Here is a 17,167-nt window from a genome sequence, read left to right as displayed (position 1 = left end):
ATCTTCTATAATTAGATCAACAACATGGTTTAAAGTTCAGATATAAATTTATGGTTAAGGTTAGGATCAGGCTTCAGAAACTGAATGGAAATCAGGATAAAGTCCCCAAGAAACATGGACACCCAACATGTGTGTGTGTGTGTGGGGGTGTGTGTGCGTGTGTGTGTGGGGGTGGGTGTGTGTGTGTGTGAGAGGCATGTCCTGGGCACCTGCCGGCTGTCACAGGAAGCACCTGTCAGCACCCATCTCCTCTGAGCGGCTTCTGTGGACGTGCAGGTCTGATCCTCAAACTTACACACACACTAACAGACAACTTAAGTCCACCACACTGGGAGGGGGGCATTGTCTGCAGATGCGGCTTCGTTAACACACAAAACAGTCTGGGCTGTACAGTAGTGTGGTCACGATGCAAAAATTTCAAACTCGATTTCGATACTAATGCGAATAGACTCAGCACTCAATACTGATTTTGATAAAACAGTGCTAATAAAAAACACTCAATAAAAACAATAGGTTTTCAACAATACAACAATCCTAGTACTTTCTTTTATATTCCCGTGTGGCCTCAGTCGTCCAAGTAGGTTCCATAGTGGTCCATGTATGCATATTAGTCTATGTGGTCTTATATTTGTTCTGATACAGTTCAAATTCATTCTAACCTGCTCAAATGAGTATGTACTAGTTTTAGTATCAATATCAGATACCAGAGTAGGGTTGTCAAAAGTATTTGAATACATCTGACAACCCTACTCTGGAGCGTAGTTTTCATTTATATATAAATAGTGGCTGTACTTGTAGCATTTAGTGTTGGGCGTTATCTTTACAACCTGCTGGGGTGCGTTTTACGAGAGGTGAGCTCTCAGTCAAAGTTCAACAAGAAATTTTTCCAAGCATAGAAATTTCCTGCAAACTTTCACTTTAAAAAATAATCTTTTCAAATTAGATTTATCATGCAACTATTTTAATTAGAGCCAACAACTAATTCTAAATCTAGTGTTCAAGTCCAAGTTCATCCTCTGTTTTCGTTGTACACTTGGAGAGCTTCTGTTAACCTGAGAGCTACAGGGTCAATCCTTGTGATCCTGAGCCTGCATGCCTTCCATACAGACACGCCGCCGACACAGCAACCCGACCCTCACACAGATTACGGCTAATCAAGCATGGCACTGCTCCGAGTGGCAACACCATGATAGACTAAATACAGTTTTACCTCATAGATTCAACTGGAAACCTTAAAAAAAACATGAGTTGTGATGGGGACACACATGAAAGAAAATTCAGCTTTTGTTTAATTACACTACTTTAAAACAGTACAAAGTATAAAGTCTACAGTTATTAGTATTATGCAAAATTACAAGGATAATTATTCATGTCTGAATGTGAAATATTTGGGGAGAATTATCACACCAATAAGAGGTCCATGACAGCTGACTTTGTGGCTAGTCTATCTGTCAGTCTATCAGTATTTTTTTAATTCATTTTTTCTTGCAATATTAGTGCGGATCTGCAGCCTAATTTTGAAAAGCTTTGGCATACAGCTAGAATAACTTAAAGAGAACTCATCTTCTTTTTTCATACAGTTTATACATTTACTTTAAAGTTAGAAAACAATATGCACACATAAGCTAATTCCCACTAGCAACAGGTGCCACCAGTCTCCTAGTTCAGTTCAGTCTTGGGCCACGCATGTCTGCAATGGAAATACCTTGCCTTTTCTTTGTAGTTACTAAGAGCGACCTCATTTTGACAGGCACACATTTGAACCCTTGTGATTTACGGTCAGGGAGACCTAACCCTATTTAACACTTGTCCTTTGTGTTATGGCATCTACACAGCACCTTTTTCTATTGGAGTTATATTAGTGCCAGCCCTAGATGTTGGATTAGTGATCAAAAAGTAGAGGGGAGTTTTGGGGGTCAAAAGTCAGAGGTAACCCAAACCCAACGTGCCCAGGTGGTGTGTGTGTGTTTTGGTTTTCAACATGGCGTATGGCTTTATGGCCCGTACATTTTGTGTTGATCTCTGGCTAGTTGGATCTGAACCAGAACTGATTGGATTTCAAGCTATGGGAGTCGACCTTTGACTTTTTTTTTTTGCGACATCTGCAGCTCTGACATCTTCAATCGCGTTTCATCATTTTATCAAATTACTGTACTCCGCTAATCTTTCTACAAAAAGAAGTGCACTGCCTTTTATATTGGTTTTAACAGCAATAACATCTGAACATTAACATTTGTAAATAAATCTATACTTTTGTAGTTCATAGTTTAGTTATCTTACACATGCCTGGACATTTTCCATCCATGACACTGTTGGTGGTCTCAAAGGTGGGTGGTCTCATCTTCAGCATCTGTGTCGTGTGGCAGAGAAATGCGGGGCTCAGGCAGAGCGTTGCACTGCAGGTAGCAGAATACCACCTGGACCTAAACACACAGTGCACAATTACACTTAGAGTGCACACTTACTGTGGCCAGTGCATCCAGTCTCACATTTGCTTGACTTTTCAAACTCATGTTATAAAAGGTGTACATACAGTTCTTCTATAGTGTGTAGAAAATTGAAATACAAATACTGTAGTAGCTAACATTAGATTTTGAATAAAATTTAAGACTCCATGGAAGGATGGTTCAAAGTGTAGCATGTGATATGCTGACTATGGAGCTCCACTCCCACCCATTTCGAAGTCCGCACTGGTTCCAGAAGTAAATTTTCCATAGATTTTTTTCCATAGACTTTTCAAATACCAAGAGTTCAATGGCATCACAGCAGCTAACCAATATCCTAACACATATCTATAAAAAGTCCAAAAAGTGTATAAGTTTGTAACAGATTTTAAATAAAACTATAGGTCTTAGGTGGTCATAGCTGATTATCCCTGAGCAAGCATTCAAACTTTTAATCAAAATTTTTTTCCTGAATATCTATGGGAAAAATGAATGAGAAATTTTCTTCCGGAACGGGGGTCACCGCTGAGCTCCACTGGGACTGGGATTGAGCAGTTACACAGAATTTGCATATGTCTATTAGTGTTGGAGTATTTTGCATTCACACTTGCACATTCACACAGCAAATTTGGGACTAAACCAGGACCAAACCTGGACTGGACCAGAACTAAGCAAGGACAAGAAATTTAGGTCCAAATTTAGGTCATTGCTTTGGTTTTTATTTATTTACTTATTCATTTTTGGGTCTTCACTGTTATTATTGTCTATTTTAATTTATGTTATTTTTGTTTTGTTAAAATAATAAAAACACAACCATTTAAATAAAAAAAAATAAATGCATCCTTTAAGCAGTACTAACCTGTACAACCACCTCCTGAGAGATGTCCATTCCAGTACCATTACTTTCCCCAACTGCCACTGGGGGGCGTAAGAGGCTTGGCCCAAACACTGTTGCCAAGTTTAACAGAGTCATTTTGTTGATGTCTTGTCTTTCAGAAACTCTGTGTAAATAGAAACACATCAATGAGTGTGGTTAGGTTTATTTTAAAAGTACAGTGAATGAAGAGTGTCTCAGACCGTCGGAGGTGATGCAGGAGGAAGAGAAGCGTGTTGCGGTTGGTTTCAGGACAGGACTCCATCACAGACAGCAGTGAGGAGGAGCGTGCGTCTATGTCAGTTAAGTCTGTGAAGAAGACAACAATGTAAATGTATTTAAAGTGCATATGAAAGGTTTTCATGTTTTACTATTACTTTTTGTTAGATGGTACCTGCGCTAAATATTTATCATAGTTTTACAGCAGTTAAGTGTCAGTTTGGGGGAAAAAAAGTTTAAAAGTAGACTAATAGACTAAAGGAACTAACAAATACCTCCAAAATGTAAGGACAGTTTATGAACAAGAAACATTTTTTTTTCCAACACTGATTTAACTACGGTAAATAAACGTGCTGTCATGTCTTCTTATTTGTCTAATCATATTGTGTAATTTAGCCAAGTTTTGTTTAAATCATGGTTGCTAAGTAAAAGAACTGGATTTACTTCTATGTCATATAAACAGAGAAGAGAATGAATAAATAAAACATTTTCATATAAAATTATCAAATATATCCATGAGGGTGGTCAATTAAAAATAAAAATTTAAATAAAAATGCAAACAAAGGTATAAAGCTAGTTTCTGTGGTTAATTTTGCAGTCCAGCCATTCAATATTTACTTTTTATGAAATATCTGAAACCTCAACAAAGAAATTTTAAGTTTTAGCACATTTCTCATGGACTGCCAAAATCTGATCTCATAACTGTTCATAATAATCGGATAAAAAATATATATATTTATTAATTTCTGGAAATATCACTTGCCCCTACATAAATACACACAACAGAGGCCTGGTTTTACTAAATCTTACCAAGTGCTTGGGCCAAACTCTGGAACAGCTCGGCCGGGATAAGAGGCTCTGGTAACTCTCTGAAGTAGAGCTTGAGTACTCCACACACTGCATTCACTTCTGCACCTCTCAGTCGCGTCACGGCCTCACATAAATCTGACAACGACACATGAACACACAACCATTGACAAAAGTACACAAAGTAGAAATACAAGTTCATAAAGACAATTTCTGGTTTTCAGATTCTCCAATGTGATGATGTCATAGTCCCAGATGGATTCAAGAGACAGTTTTCCCCATTGATTACATTGTACTTTAGCATGAAATATCCAAAAGGTAAATTCACAAATGGAGGACTTGATATAATTTCTATTACTAGACCTGAGAGTTCACTGTTTTACAGCAATAACCCTTTTCTAAACTAAAGTTCTAATTTCTGGAATGGAGCTGGAGGCAAAAGATAAGGGAACATAATGTAATTTCAATGGAGAAATGGGAATTAAATCACAAATATGAAGAATCATGAGGTGTTTGGCAAATGAAAATGTCTCAGATAACTCTACTGGAGTGATATCAGAGCCTGGTTAAAATACATTAGCAATAGCATTTTATATATTTGATTAACTGATGGGAGATTATGACAAACAAAATTCAGATTTTTTTTTTTTTACTGGACAAATATTTACAGAAATGCTGACCCCATAATAGTTTATTCATTTTATCTACACTGCTGATCTTACAGACTTAGTCACAAATTATACTTTTTGTGAAGTTGAAATACAATTTTGAGGCTAGAAATTCATTCCAACCCTTGTAACAGAAAACCAAACTAACTGACATCTCTGGATATCTTAACATTTAGATCTGAATTTAGTTAAAACTATTATGGTCACCTTCATTTTGCCTACAGTTGCTCCCCTTCTGTAGCTTTTGACTGTCTCAGCATTTTAAAGGGTCTATGTAACTTACTGCTATCAAACGCAGTCTTGAGTGTACTGATGTCACTGGTGGTTCCTGAAATCCTATAGATCCCAACTTCATCCATTCCTCGTCTTTCTACTTCCTCAATGCAGCATCGGACGACATGCGGAACCAGCACACCCTCCTGTCTGCCACAAAACCAAAATTAAAAAAGCACCAAAGTGAAATGAAACTACATCGATATTATTTTTGAATGCAAACTATTACAATGATAGTTTATTTATGAGGAAGTAGATAGTAAACCTTGACTTACTGGGCGACCTTTTCTATGGGAACACCAAACACAGGCTGCTGCTGCTGTGGGGAGGGGCTGGGGGGGGCCGCCGGGTGACTTGTGTATTTCAGGGAGATGATCACGTCAACTTCACCAAGATTTAGAGACTGTTTTCTCCATCGATGACTGAGACTTTTAGGGTCCAACTGATAACACAAAGTTTGTCACAGATTGATATAAAAATTGTTATCAAAATCATTAAGAAGAGCTTATGAGACCATGTGGTAATTAACATCCAAACCAGTATTAAGTATCAAGCCTTAGTATTGAAAGTGGTTCGGGTTATTATTTAGGTATTACACTTACCAACATTTCTCAATTTTCTTTTTTTAAATATTTATTCTAAAAATCCAGGGAAAACTTAGCTCTTGCCCCTATTAAAAATATGAATATTCTACATCCTAAAAGCAGTCCTTTCGCTCCATGCAGGTGATCCTAACATTATCACTATACTATAAATGTATTCATACTTTGCAGTGATATCACACTGGAAGTTTTCAACATTTATCTCTATGGTGGAATGTTAGCAGTTGCCATGGTGACACAATGCACACATTAGCAAGAACTGACAAATAGATTTAAGATGGTCTAAAAACTCAAGAAAAAATACAAAAAGGATTTAAACAATGCATGTTTTTATGTGTGAGAGACAGCACCAATCAGCTCACCTGTTGTAATTCCAACTAACTCAGTTCTTTATGGTCAGAATGTGTTAAAACAAAACTCAGATTAAAGTCTAACTTGAGTAACAGGGCTACACACAGAGTAGATCCTCCAGTTAGCATCACAACCCCAGGGAATGTTGATAACAGCTGCAAAAGTATAAATGTATTTTTTGTACCGTGATAGAGGTCCTCCCAAGCACAGCCATGTCCTGCCCCTCCAACTGTCCAACACACATCACCCTCATGTGTCTCGCCCCATCCACCTGGAAGTACAGCTCCTGCTCAAAAGAAACAGGAGACACAGTATCATCCATGTGCTGTTTCCATTGTAGCTACCAGTTGGATTTAGGGCAGATTGTATCACTGCTGGACGTGTTCAAAGGATTTACACTGTGGTAAACTGGGCAGAGATCAGATGTTGTCTAGACAATTTAGTGTCATGTGCCAGAGTCTACAGACCACACATTAGCAGTAGTTAAAGGTGTACTGTATAACTTTTCTGGTAGAGGGTCCACCACCTGCTTGTCTCTATAGAAATGTTATTGCTTTTTCTGTTCCACAGCATTAAAGGGCCCATATTACACTATTCTCCTATCTATGTTATAATGTTGTTTCCTCATCACAAACATACCTGGAGTTGTGTTTTTGTTTCATTCACATGTTTAAAACATAAACTCTGCATTTCTTCTCTCAGAAAACACCTTGTGATGTCATGTGGTAATGATGGGCTACAGCAGGCTCAGCGGGAGTTGTGTACTCGCTGTGTACATACTGTATTCCACGCATAAATAGCTGTCTGCTCCAAGTGACACCAGGGTCTCAACATAAAGACAGTTTCGGGACAGAGCACTGAAAGCCCCTTCTCACAATTTTACCTCTAGAGGCAAGATACTTCCTTGACAGTTGGTATTTAAAGGGCCTATATTATCCTATTTTCTGATCTATGTTAACATGCAAACCCTGAATATTTAGGCTGAGTTCTTCTCTCAAACTGAAAACACTCTGTTCCACCTTGTGATGTGATAATACAGGAAGTGCTCCACTGTGTTTTAAACTCCATACACCTTCACTAGAATAATTTGGTTTGTTTCAGCCCTGGAACTGCCAATCTCTACTGAACTAACGGTTAAAGGTTGACATGAAAACTACCACTTCATGACATCACCAGGTGGAATAAAGCATTTTGAGCTTTGGTGATATAGACAGATTGCTCAAACACGTGTGAATGAAACCAAATACAACTCCATGTATGCTATTGAGGAGGAAACAACATTAATAACATGATTTAAAACTTGCAAGAGTCAATCTGAACTTGTTTAATATATGACCTTTAAACATATCTATATCTTGCATTTGATCCATTACAAAGTATTTTATTGCTAAAAATACCTTTAATAATAACCATTCATATTGTGAGCGTAATTGAGCGCCTTTCCACAGATCTGACCTGTAACTTGGCCTGGGGTCATCACCTGCTTGTCTCCATGGAGACAAGTTTAATCATACACTGTGGAACATTCCAGGTAAAACAGTAGTATCTCCAGGGAGACGAGCAGGTGGCAAAGCCTCCAAAAGAAAAAAACTTACATATTTTGTATTTATTATGTTTTTAACAAAATGTAAATATATGTTCAGCTAATATGCAATTTTAGGATATGAAAAACACTGTAAAGTGACTGTATACTGGACATGCTGCACAAAGTCCCCTGGGCCACCTCTTGTCTCGACACTTAACTTTTAGCTGTAGCAGAGTCATTTAAGCATGAATCTTGCCAGGAGGGTTTATTCAGCGGTTATGTCAGGTACAATGACTAACACTTTCACAGTTAACACAGTTTTTCCTAGCAAAATATTTATTTACCTGTTCCCACTGTGGATTCAAGGCGTGGACTGAGTGCGTCTGAGCTTGTTTTTCATAAAAATCTAATCCATCCATCTCAACGCAAACAGACACACCTACAATGCAAAGCAACAATGGTCAAGTTCAGCTTTGTTAAACATACAAACGATTGATAAAACAAAACATAGAAATGTACAAGCTGGTTGTTGCAGACCGCTGGCAGAATGGACCACCACAGCCAATGTTCCACATAGCCCTTCCATTGTTTCTGCAGACATTAAAGGGACCGGGATTACAAAAACAAGATTCAAACAGATTTGTATAAACTAGGTTTGTCAAAAGTATTGAAACTCAGATACTAATCAATATTAAAACTAATATTTAAACTAGATACTCATTTGAACAAGTATCAATACTAAAAAGTCACATTCACAGGACAGAAATAAACTTTTCCAGAATAGCTTTAGACTCTTTAGAATCTAGATCTTAAACTGTATCAGAACACGTATAACACTAGTATACACCATGAGCCACTATGGACCAACCTGGATGTCTGAGGGATTACACAGATATAAGGCCACATGGTAATGTAAAAGTAAATACTACTATTTAATGTTGAAAATCACATTCTATTGTCTAATTAAAGAGTATTTTTTATTATCATTGTGGTATTGGAATCAGTATTGAGAATCAAGTCTATTCCTTACGATCGAAACTGAGTTTGAAATTTTAGTATCGTGCCAACACTAGTATGAGCCCATTGTGCGCTATAAAAAGATCAGAAGGTAGAGACAGGATATGGTGGTAGCTATTATAAAGGTACCACTGGTGCTGTGGAGCGGCGGGTGCTGGGTCATCCTCAGTTTCACACAGGCGCTGGTGAGAGTGAGCAGGTCTGGAGGGACAGTCTCTATGTCTGCAAATGCACAAGAAAATACTATTAGGACAAACTAATGCACTGTAATGATCTGATATTTTGTGTTTGGTTCAGAGTTGTTCTTGTAACTGTTTATGTGTTAATGTTAATGTAACTGTTTTGTATGTGACACTTGGTAGGTATGGCGCCAATTTTATGCAAAGGTTCTATTCGTCAATTACTGAAGTTTTTGGAGAGTAGCTCCAGTGAGTTGAGACTGCTGTTTTGCCGAGCCTACAGTAACCCTTGTGCTCAGAACAATTAAAAGAAATTTCGTGTGTGTGTATGTATATATATAATATATATATATATATATATATATATATATATATAAATATATATAAATATAAATATATATATATATAAATATATAAATATATATATATAAATATATAAATATATAAATATATATATATAAATATATATAAATATATATAAATATATATATAAATATATATAAATATATATAAATATATATAAATATATATAAATATATATATATATATATATATATATATATATATGCAATAACGGGGCAGACCTGACTAGAAAAGCTAGAAAAGTTACATATATCATTCACAATACACAGTGGTAAAGCACCTTGAATATATTAAATCAAAGATGGATGGTCATGGATGTTGCTCTAGGTCAGACTTATCATATTGAGAGATGGCTTCATCTGGTTAGCGGTTAATATTTGTTTGATATCATATAACACTAACAAGATTATTCTATTCAAACGTAGTGAATCGTCCATTTAGAGAAATAGAGGCACATGCCCTTTATCAGCGTCTGACGGCATCAAAACCTAGGACGCAAAGTCAACAAATAATAGTCCGAAGTCTACGCAGAGATGAAAGCACTGCATGTAAAAAATACAGGAGTAAATCACTTTTTAAAATAACTATTTTACATTTTAAAATATGTACATTGTATGTCCTGACAATAATATTTAGTCATTTTTATTCATTTGATTTAAGTATTCCACACATAGACTGTATAAAGAGGGAGGGAGTGTCACGTCACCCAGTCAAATGAAGCTCATTGAGGCTAGCAGTTATAGCAGCGAATTTGGAGGCATGTTCCATATTTGGAATAGCAACAGCGAACTTGAGGAAAGAGGTGCCTGATATATCGGTAATTAATGTTCATATCTTCATTTACAGGCATAATATATAAAAATACCAAGATTATGTAGAGCGGGTCAATATAAACATTTTAAGGCCAAAATAATGAGTCTGAGAGCAGCAGTTACAGAGAGCAACAGTTTTTCAAAAGAAAGTAAAACAGAGCTAGAGTCAATGCTGGTAGTGGTACATCCTATTTGGAACGTGGCGGCTAGCAGGTTAGTTATGTTCATTTATATACAGTCTATGATTCCACGTATCTTGATTTTTGCTGGCTTACTTTCTTTGGTGAGTTTGCAAATGGCCTCCCTCCATTCTTCAAGCTCATACAATGAAGACACCAAAGTGTGGCTCTACCAGGGAACAAAAGTTGACTTTAGTTTAAATCCAAGAATAATACACTGTTGTAAGACATTATCACCTTTCCGTTGGGACTATGTAGTTCAAGTCTGTACACAGGTGCAAGTGTGAATAACAGCGACTCAATTTGCTCCGGTTTCTTCCAGCTGCGTGCCCTCGATCCCTTCTGCATTATGACAAATGTAACAATTTTACAATTCGTAACAATTGTACAATTGTTTCTGATATTTTGACATACAGTTTGACGCTGTAGCTGACTATGTTGTTGGTACATTTTTTTTCGGATGGTGTGTAAGCGAAGTTGTGCCTCTGGGGTCCGCTCACGCAAGAAGCAGCGCACCTTGAGGCCAACCAGGGGAAGATACCAACCAAATCTGTATTGCTCCTGCTTTCTGAATAGATAACAAAATACATGCAGTACTGGGGGGAATACTTAGAAAATATATATTCAGTTACAGAATAATGAATACCTACATTAAAAAGTATTTTGTAGTGTATTCTGTTACATAGTCAAATCTAATTACAGTTTTTTTCTTCACAAGTTGCATTATGTTTTAGTGGAAAAACGCAACCGTGGATTAAAAAGCCTTATATTTGTTTCACAGTTAGCTATCCATTTAGCTTCATACATGCAGCTTCATAAGAGCAGTGTTTTCTATTTTTGTTCATGACAGTTGTCATGGTTACCCTCTGGTTGCTGGTTTGACTCTGGTGCACAGCAGGAGGTCAGTGTACAGAAAAAGGTGACGCAGACAGCGGTCTCCATCGCTCTCATCCACGACAAATGCATCGCGAATAAGCTGCCGACTCTACAGTCAACACACAAAATGTTGACTATTATGACTGCAAACAACAAAACCTCATCTTGTTACCATAAATAGTATTATTTGTATATCATATTTAACACTTCAGATATGGACACTGAACATGCGGACACAAAACACAACTTTAAGTATGTTTTTGAGATAACTGTAATAATAATAACAATAATAATAATAAGGCATAAAACCTGACCTCAGTACCATCACTTCAAAGTAACATTTCTCAAGTAGAAGTACAAAAGAGTGGTTCAAGATTACTCCAGTAATCTGTTAATTAAAGTTAATGTAATCCGTTTTCAAGTGATGGACCTCAAGCACACTTACTCACAGTGGGAGAAGTACCAGTAACCCAACCCAAATATAACTTTTATTACATTGTAAAATATATTGGTATATTAGTATTAGTAAAAGTATGGTGTCTAGAAACTAACTTTATTAAAGTTACTCAAGTAACCACTACCATCACTCTTTGCTAAGTCGTAATGCATTCTTGATAAATATTAGTGTACCTTACCTTTTCATGAGTGAGCGTTACACCTCGTCTGCCCTGTGAACTCTCATTGACCCCTGACAGGAAGCTGCGAGACAGTCTGAGGGCTTCTTGCAGTGAGGTGTAGTCTCGGTGCTCCTCAGGTGTGGTTTTTAAAAGATCCTATACAGAAGATTAAAACTCATGTTAACATCTTGAGACAAGTAGTAATAAAAGACACTGAATTATAATTTACATGTATGTAAAAATGTTGTTTATGACATGTATAAGTGTATGTAAATGTCTCACACGCAACACAAGAGTGGTCTTGGTGACTCTGTCCAAAGGTTTGTACAACAGAGCTGCAACAGAAAACATTATTCAGATCTGCACAAATTCTCACAGAAAAATCTGTTGGAAGATAAACAACAAATGCACCTTCAAAAGTATATTTAGTGCGAGATTTGGGAGAGCCATTGTTATTTGACATCATGCTCTATAAAGGAACAAATGATCATGCTTAAAAGTATGAACGAATGGACTAGTAAAAAATAAACAGTGAACGGTACCTCAGCCAGAGTTCGGAAGCGAGGGTCGGCTTGTGTGCACTTTTGGACCACATTAACGGCATCTACATAGTTTTCGATGTAACCTCCATATACACCAATCTGATTAACCTAAATCAAACAAAAGAAAAAAAAACTTGAGCAGAAGATAAATAGAAAGTATTATTAATTTTACTAAAAATTCATAAACATGACCTTACTGCGTTCCTAGATACGAGGCAAACATGTTCATGTTACTGGTAACAACTGTAATGTTGATTTATTCTTAATTACAAAGAAAATTGGGCATGATGATTCTTTCTTAATTTGGTATTTAATTCTCATGACAATTAGCCATTTAGAACACAGAATAACTAAACCTATAACTAAAACTAGTTAAATCTTTCATCAGAGCTAGTGCAGCCACCACAGCTCAGTGAGTGAATTCTGGAGGATGTGAGTTTTTCACGTCCTCCTCTATCTTCAGATTAAGGCACTTGCATGTTCAGTTGTGATTGTAGTTCCTTTTATAAACCAGTAAAGTGATCAAATTGAGTCTGGTGAAGATGAACTGTCTTTAAAAATATACAGGAGGGTTGTGAGGATGTCGAAAATAATACCTCATTATTTTTACGCCTATTGTTTTGCTTAGACCTTTTTCCAGGTGTCTCTGTATGTTTTTGCACAGTACTTAAAAAGCTTACCAGCTTGAGAAAGAGGTCACCGACAGTCAGCTCAAAGCCTTTGTGTTTGGTTTCTCTTTCTGCGTCAGAGCTGTACTTTCTGTCTGAAGCTGGTTCTTGTTCTTGTTCAAGTTCAGAGTGAGCTGTGAGTCGCGTCTTGAGCCCGCAGTAGAAATCATGATGAAGTTGTTTGAGCTCTGGGACCTGGTAGAACACGTTCTCTACCTGCTGAGCGGAAAGGACCGGCTGGGACGTCCCAGCTGAGGCTCGAAGAGCCTTCATGGGCTGTGAACATGACAGGACAGTTACTCAGTATAAATGTCCTATTTTATGCTAGATTGACTCTTATAATACTGCTAGCTCTGCAAAAAATACCCAGAGCTGTGATTTGTTTCATTCACACATTTGAGCATCCATCCATCCATTCATTTTCTTCCGCTTATCCAGCACCAGGTCACGGGGACAGCAGTCTAAGCAGGGACTCCCAGACATTCCTCACCCCAGCCATGTCCATGGAAAGTATATCTGCAACCAGATCAATCTCTTCTCCTCCATCAGCCATCACGGGTTTAAAATACAGCAATAGCTGTTGGATCTCCGGGTTAAGTTCGACATTCTGCAAACTGCCGCCTTTCACGCTGCAGCAGTGCATATCCAGTCACAGGATTCGTACATGTCCAGTTCAGCGTAAGACCTTCTAGCTGGCCCTGGTGTGCAGAATTGAGATCTGACTGACTATTGAAAATGGACAGGGCCTGCTCTGTTTATTCTGAAGGCCTGAATTTGCCTGACAACACAAGCTATCTGAAATAGAATCGGATAAAAACTACCACAACAACAGTGGAAGTCACTCAACCAATTGGATATAATATGACATATAGAGAACAGAGAATAGAGAATATTTTTGTTTAGATATTTATGAAAATAAAATAAATGTTTAAGCCAGCAGAGAAGGTCTTGCTGGCCCTGACGGCCCACCACTTGTGGATACTTGTTAGGCCAATCACACTCCTCCTTATACCTCAAGAGCCCTCTCCTCTCTCACTCTACCCCTTAGTCCTCCACGTACTGCCCAGTTTAGCAGCTCTATTTGAAATGTAGTTGTGGAGGGAATTTTGGTGTTTAGTCCCACTTTAAAGGAGACATATTTGAATCATGCATGAGTTAGTTTACTCAGGGATGTAGTTTGATTGACTCATGCATGTTAGGGTAATCCTGTAATGTCCTGCATTCAAGACTTCAAAATTTCAGTTTTCACTTACCCCTTATCTCCATCCACAACTCTATATTGGGAATTATTATAATAATTCAGATTCTGGGTTATACATGTAGGGTTAAAATACCACACAGCCATTTTACAACAATAAAAACAAGTACATTCAAATTTGGTGCTTGTATTAGTTCCACATTTTTCAACAGAATGTCAATGGACCTATTTATATGGTTTAGTTGTTTTAGATCAGGATTGCCCCTACAATAATCATATACCCACACTGCATATAGTTTTATACAAAATACCCAAGAAAGCATAAAGTGTTTAGGTGTATACACAAATAAACAGGCACAGATCTCATACGTTTTCACATAAATCTTAATGTGGTATAAAGAGGAACTGATACTGACTGATTTTCCTCTTGATAGTAAAATGCTACAAACTTTACCACAATACTACTTTTTGAGTTTCAGCTACTAGTTTTTGAGTTTCTGTCAACGGTTTTAGAGGACAAATGACATTTTATGACACCAAAAGATATATTAAAAAAAAATACTGTCTAATAGTGGTTTAAAAAGGAAGCGGAACATGTGGCAGATGCTTGGCACAGTGTCATGAAAGCAGAAACTGGCTTAACTGTAGACAGTAAACGCACCGTTAGCAGGGTCTCCAGTTCATTTAGATAGACCTCCTCACTCTCCAAGATGCCTTTGAGGACCACCAGCCTTCTCTCCAACATTTCCTTTTCACTGCACAATGTCTGAAATATAATTATAAATGCATTGCTGTTACAGTGCTTATGAAAATAACATGTTTGTATATTTACTCACTGGTGTGTCTGGAATGTTCATATTAGGGAGAAGAGGAGAGTGCATGGGAGCAGCTTCTTCATGGAAAACATCCTCTTCCAAAGCCTCCACTACAACTAGGAACACAATTAAGAGGAAAAAAATATTACATATAATTTCATGTCGTTGTAAGAAAAATACAACATTTTTTTTACATATATATACTATAGTCTATGAGGAAAAATGAGGCATCTTACTAGGCACGTGTCGAGCCTCCAGGTAATCCACAGCCTCCTGAAAGACGTCCATTTTATCCACTGAAGTAAACTGAGCTCGTTTAAAAACTTCCCCTTTGTTACTTAACATAAAGAGCACAACCAACTCGAACTTCCTGTCAACTAAATGTACGCTAAGACTACAGTCTGACATACAGTTTTTAGTTCCGTTTTTAGGGATATATGGTTTGAAAATTTCCTTGAAGAAGCAATTAAATAATAATTACACATGATTGATGGGTAAACATGACTGACTGCCGACAAAAAACTGCATTAAAGGAAACAATGCAATATGTGTGTAAAACTATAGTGACATCTAGCGTGAAATTAGTCAAATGCCAATACAGACTTATATTACTTGCACATGTTATATGGTTTGAAAATCAACATCAAAAATTACATACAAAAAAAAATTAACTTGCTGAGAAAAGATGCTGCAATTTGTTTGGCAATGTCATAGTGCCATCTAGTGCAACTTTGGAGAACTGCATCATACATTTTAAAATTAATATTAATTGTTGCTATTAAAGTACATCTCTTCTTCTTTTTCAGTCATCCTCTTCCAAAGCCTCCACTACAACTAGGAACACAATTAAGAGGAAAAAAATATTACATATAATTTCATGTCGTTGTAAGAAAAATACAACATTTTTTTTACATATATATACTATAGTCTATGAGGAAAAATGAGGCATCTTACTAGGCACGTGTCGAGCCTCCAGGTAATCCACAGCCTCCTGAAAGACGTCCATTTTATCCACTGAAGTAAACTGAGCTCGTTTAAAAACTTCCCCTTTGTTACTTAACATAAAGAGCACAACCAACTCGAACTTCCTGTCAACTAAATGTACGCTAAGACTACAGTCTGACATACAGTTTTTAGTTCCGTTTTTAGGGATATATGGTTTGAAAATTTCCTTGAAGAAGCAATTAAATAATAATTACACATGATTGATGGGTAAACATGACTGACTGCCGACAAAAAACTGCATTAAAGGAAACAATGCAATATGTGTGTAAAACTATAGTGACATCTAGCGTGAAATTAGTCAAATGCCAATACAGACTTATATTACTTGCACATGTTATATGGTTTGAAAATCAACATCAAAAATTACATACAAAAAAAAATTAACTTGCTGAGAAAAGATGCTGCAATTTGTTTGGCAATGTCATAGTGCCATCTAGTGCAACTTTGGAGAACTGCATCATACATTTTAAAATTAATATTAATTGTTGCTATTAAAGTACATCTCTTCTTCTTTTTCAGTCATCCTCTTCCAAAGCCTCCACTACAACTAGGAACACAAGTAAGAGGAAAAAAATATTACATATAATTTCATGTCGTTGTAAGAAAAATACAACATTTTTTTTACATATATATACTATAGTCTATGAGGAAAAATGAGGCATCTTACTAGGCACGTGTCGAGCCTCCAGGTAATCCACAGCCTCCTGAAAGACGTCCATTTTATCCACTGAAGTAAAGTGAGCTCGTTTAAAAACTTCTCCTTTGTTACTTAACATAAAGAACACAACCAACTCGAACTTCCTGTCAACTAATTGTACGCTAAGACTACAGTCTGACATACAGTTTTTAGTTCCGTTTTTAGGGATATATGGTTTGAAAATTTCCTTGAAGAAGCAATTAAATAATAATTACACATGATTGATGGGTAAACATGACTGACTGCCGACAAAAAACTGTATTAAAGGAAACAATGCAATATGTGTGTAAAACTATAGTGACATCTAGCGTGAAATTAGTCAAATGCCAATACAGACTTATATTACTTGCACATGTTATATGGTTTGCAAATCAACATAAAAAATTACATACAAAAAAAATTAACTTGCTGAGAAAAGATGCTGCAATTTGTTTGG

At 36.8% G+C, this 17,167-nt stretch overlaps 1 protein-coding gene across 1 annotated transcript; it reads right to left on the bottom strand.

The window, feature by feature from the left end:
• Positions 1–1,271: 1,271 nt before the first annotated feature.
• si:dkey-33c9.6 (breakpoint cluster region protein) lies at positions 1,272–16,745 on the bottom strand. The gene is made up of 24 exons (XM_033984018.2): positions 16,702–16,745; positions 15,984–16,581; positions 15,266–15,863; positions 15,051–15,145; positions 14,876–14,980; positions 13,029–13,292; positions 12,349–12,456; positions 12,218–12,275; positions 12,089–12,141; positions 11,825–11,962; positions 11,177–11,298; positions 10,728–10,881; positions 10,551–10,655; positions 10,410–10,482; positions 8,910–9,002; positions 8,283–8,354; positions 8,108–8,202; positions 6,423–6,524; positions 5,561–5,727; positions 5,296–5,435; positions 4,348–4,482; positions 3,522–3,627; positions 3,304–3,445; positions 1,272–2,423 (listed from the first exon to the last, which is right to left on the bottom strand). The coding sequence occupies exons 3-24, from the start codon at positions 15,435–15,437 to the stop codon at positions 2,322–2,324; spliced, it is 2,601 nt and encodes an 866-aa protein (XP_033839909.2). The 5' UTR covers positions 15,438–15,863; positions 15,984–16,581; positions 16,702–16,745; the 3' UTR covers positions 1,272–2,321.
• Positions 16,746–17,167: the final 422 nt, after the last annotated feature.

The sequence above is a fragment of the Periophthalmus magnuspinnatus genome, chromosome 18 (assembly GCF_009829125.3).
Source record: "Periophthalmus magnuspinnatus isolate fPerMag1 chromosome 18, fPerMag1.2.pri, whole genome shotgun sequence".
NCBI lineage: Eukaryota > Metazoa > Chordata > Actinopteri > Gobiiformes > Gobiidae > Periophthalmus > Periophthalmus magnuspinnatus.
The sequence above is the reverse complement of the archived record's forward strand: the minus strand, read 5'-3'. Positions and strand labels throughout refer to the sequence as shown.

Excerpts from the sequence above, each read along its gene's own strand:
- si:dkey-33c9.6 (XM_033984018.2), bottom strand. The coding sequence starts at position 15,437 with ATGTCAGACTGTAGTCTTAGCGTACATTTAGTTGACAGGAAGTTCGAG. Across the intron at positions 11,963-12,088 it reads AGACCACTCTTGTGTTGCGT|GATCTTTTAAAAACCACACC; the intron begins GTGAGACATTTA and ends TCTTCTGTATAG. Across the intron at positions 10,483-10,550 it reads TACATAGTCCCAACGGAAAG|AGCCACACTTTGGTGTCTTC; the intron begins GTGATAATGTCT and ends GTTCCCTGGTAG.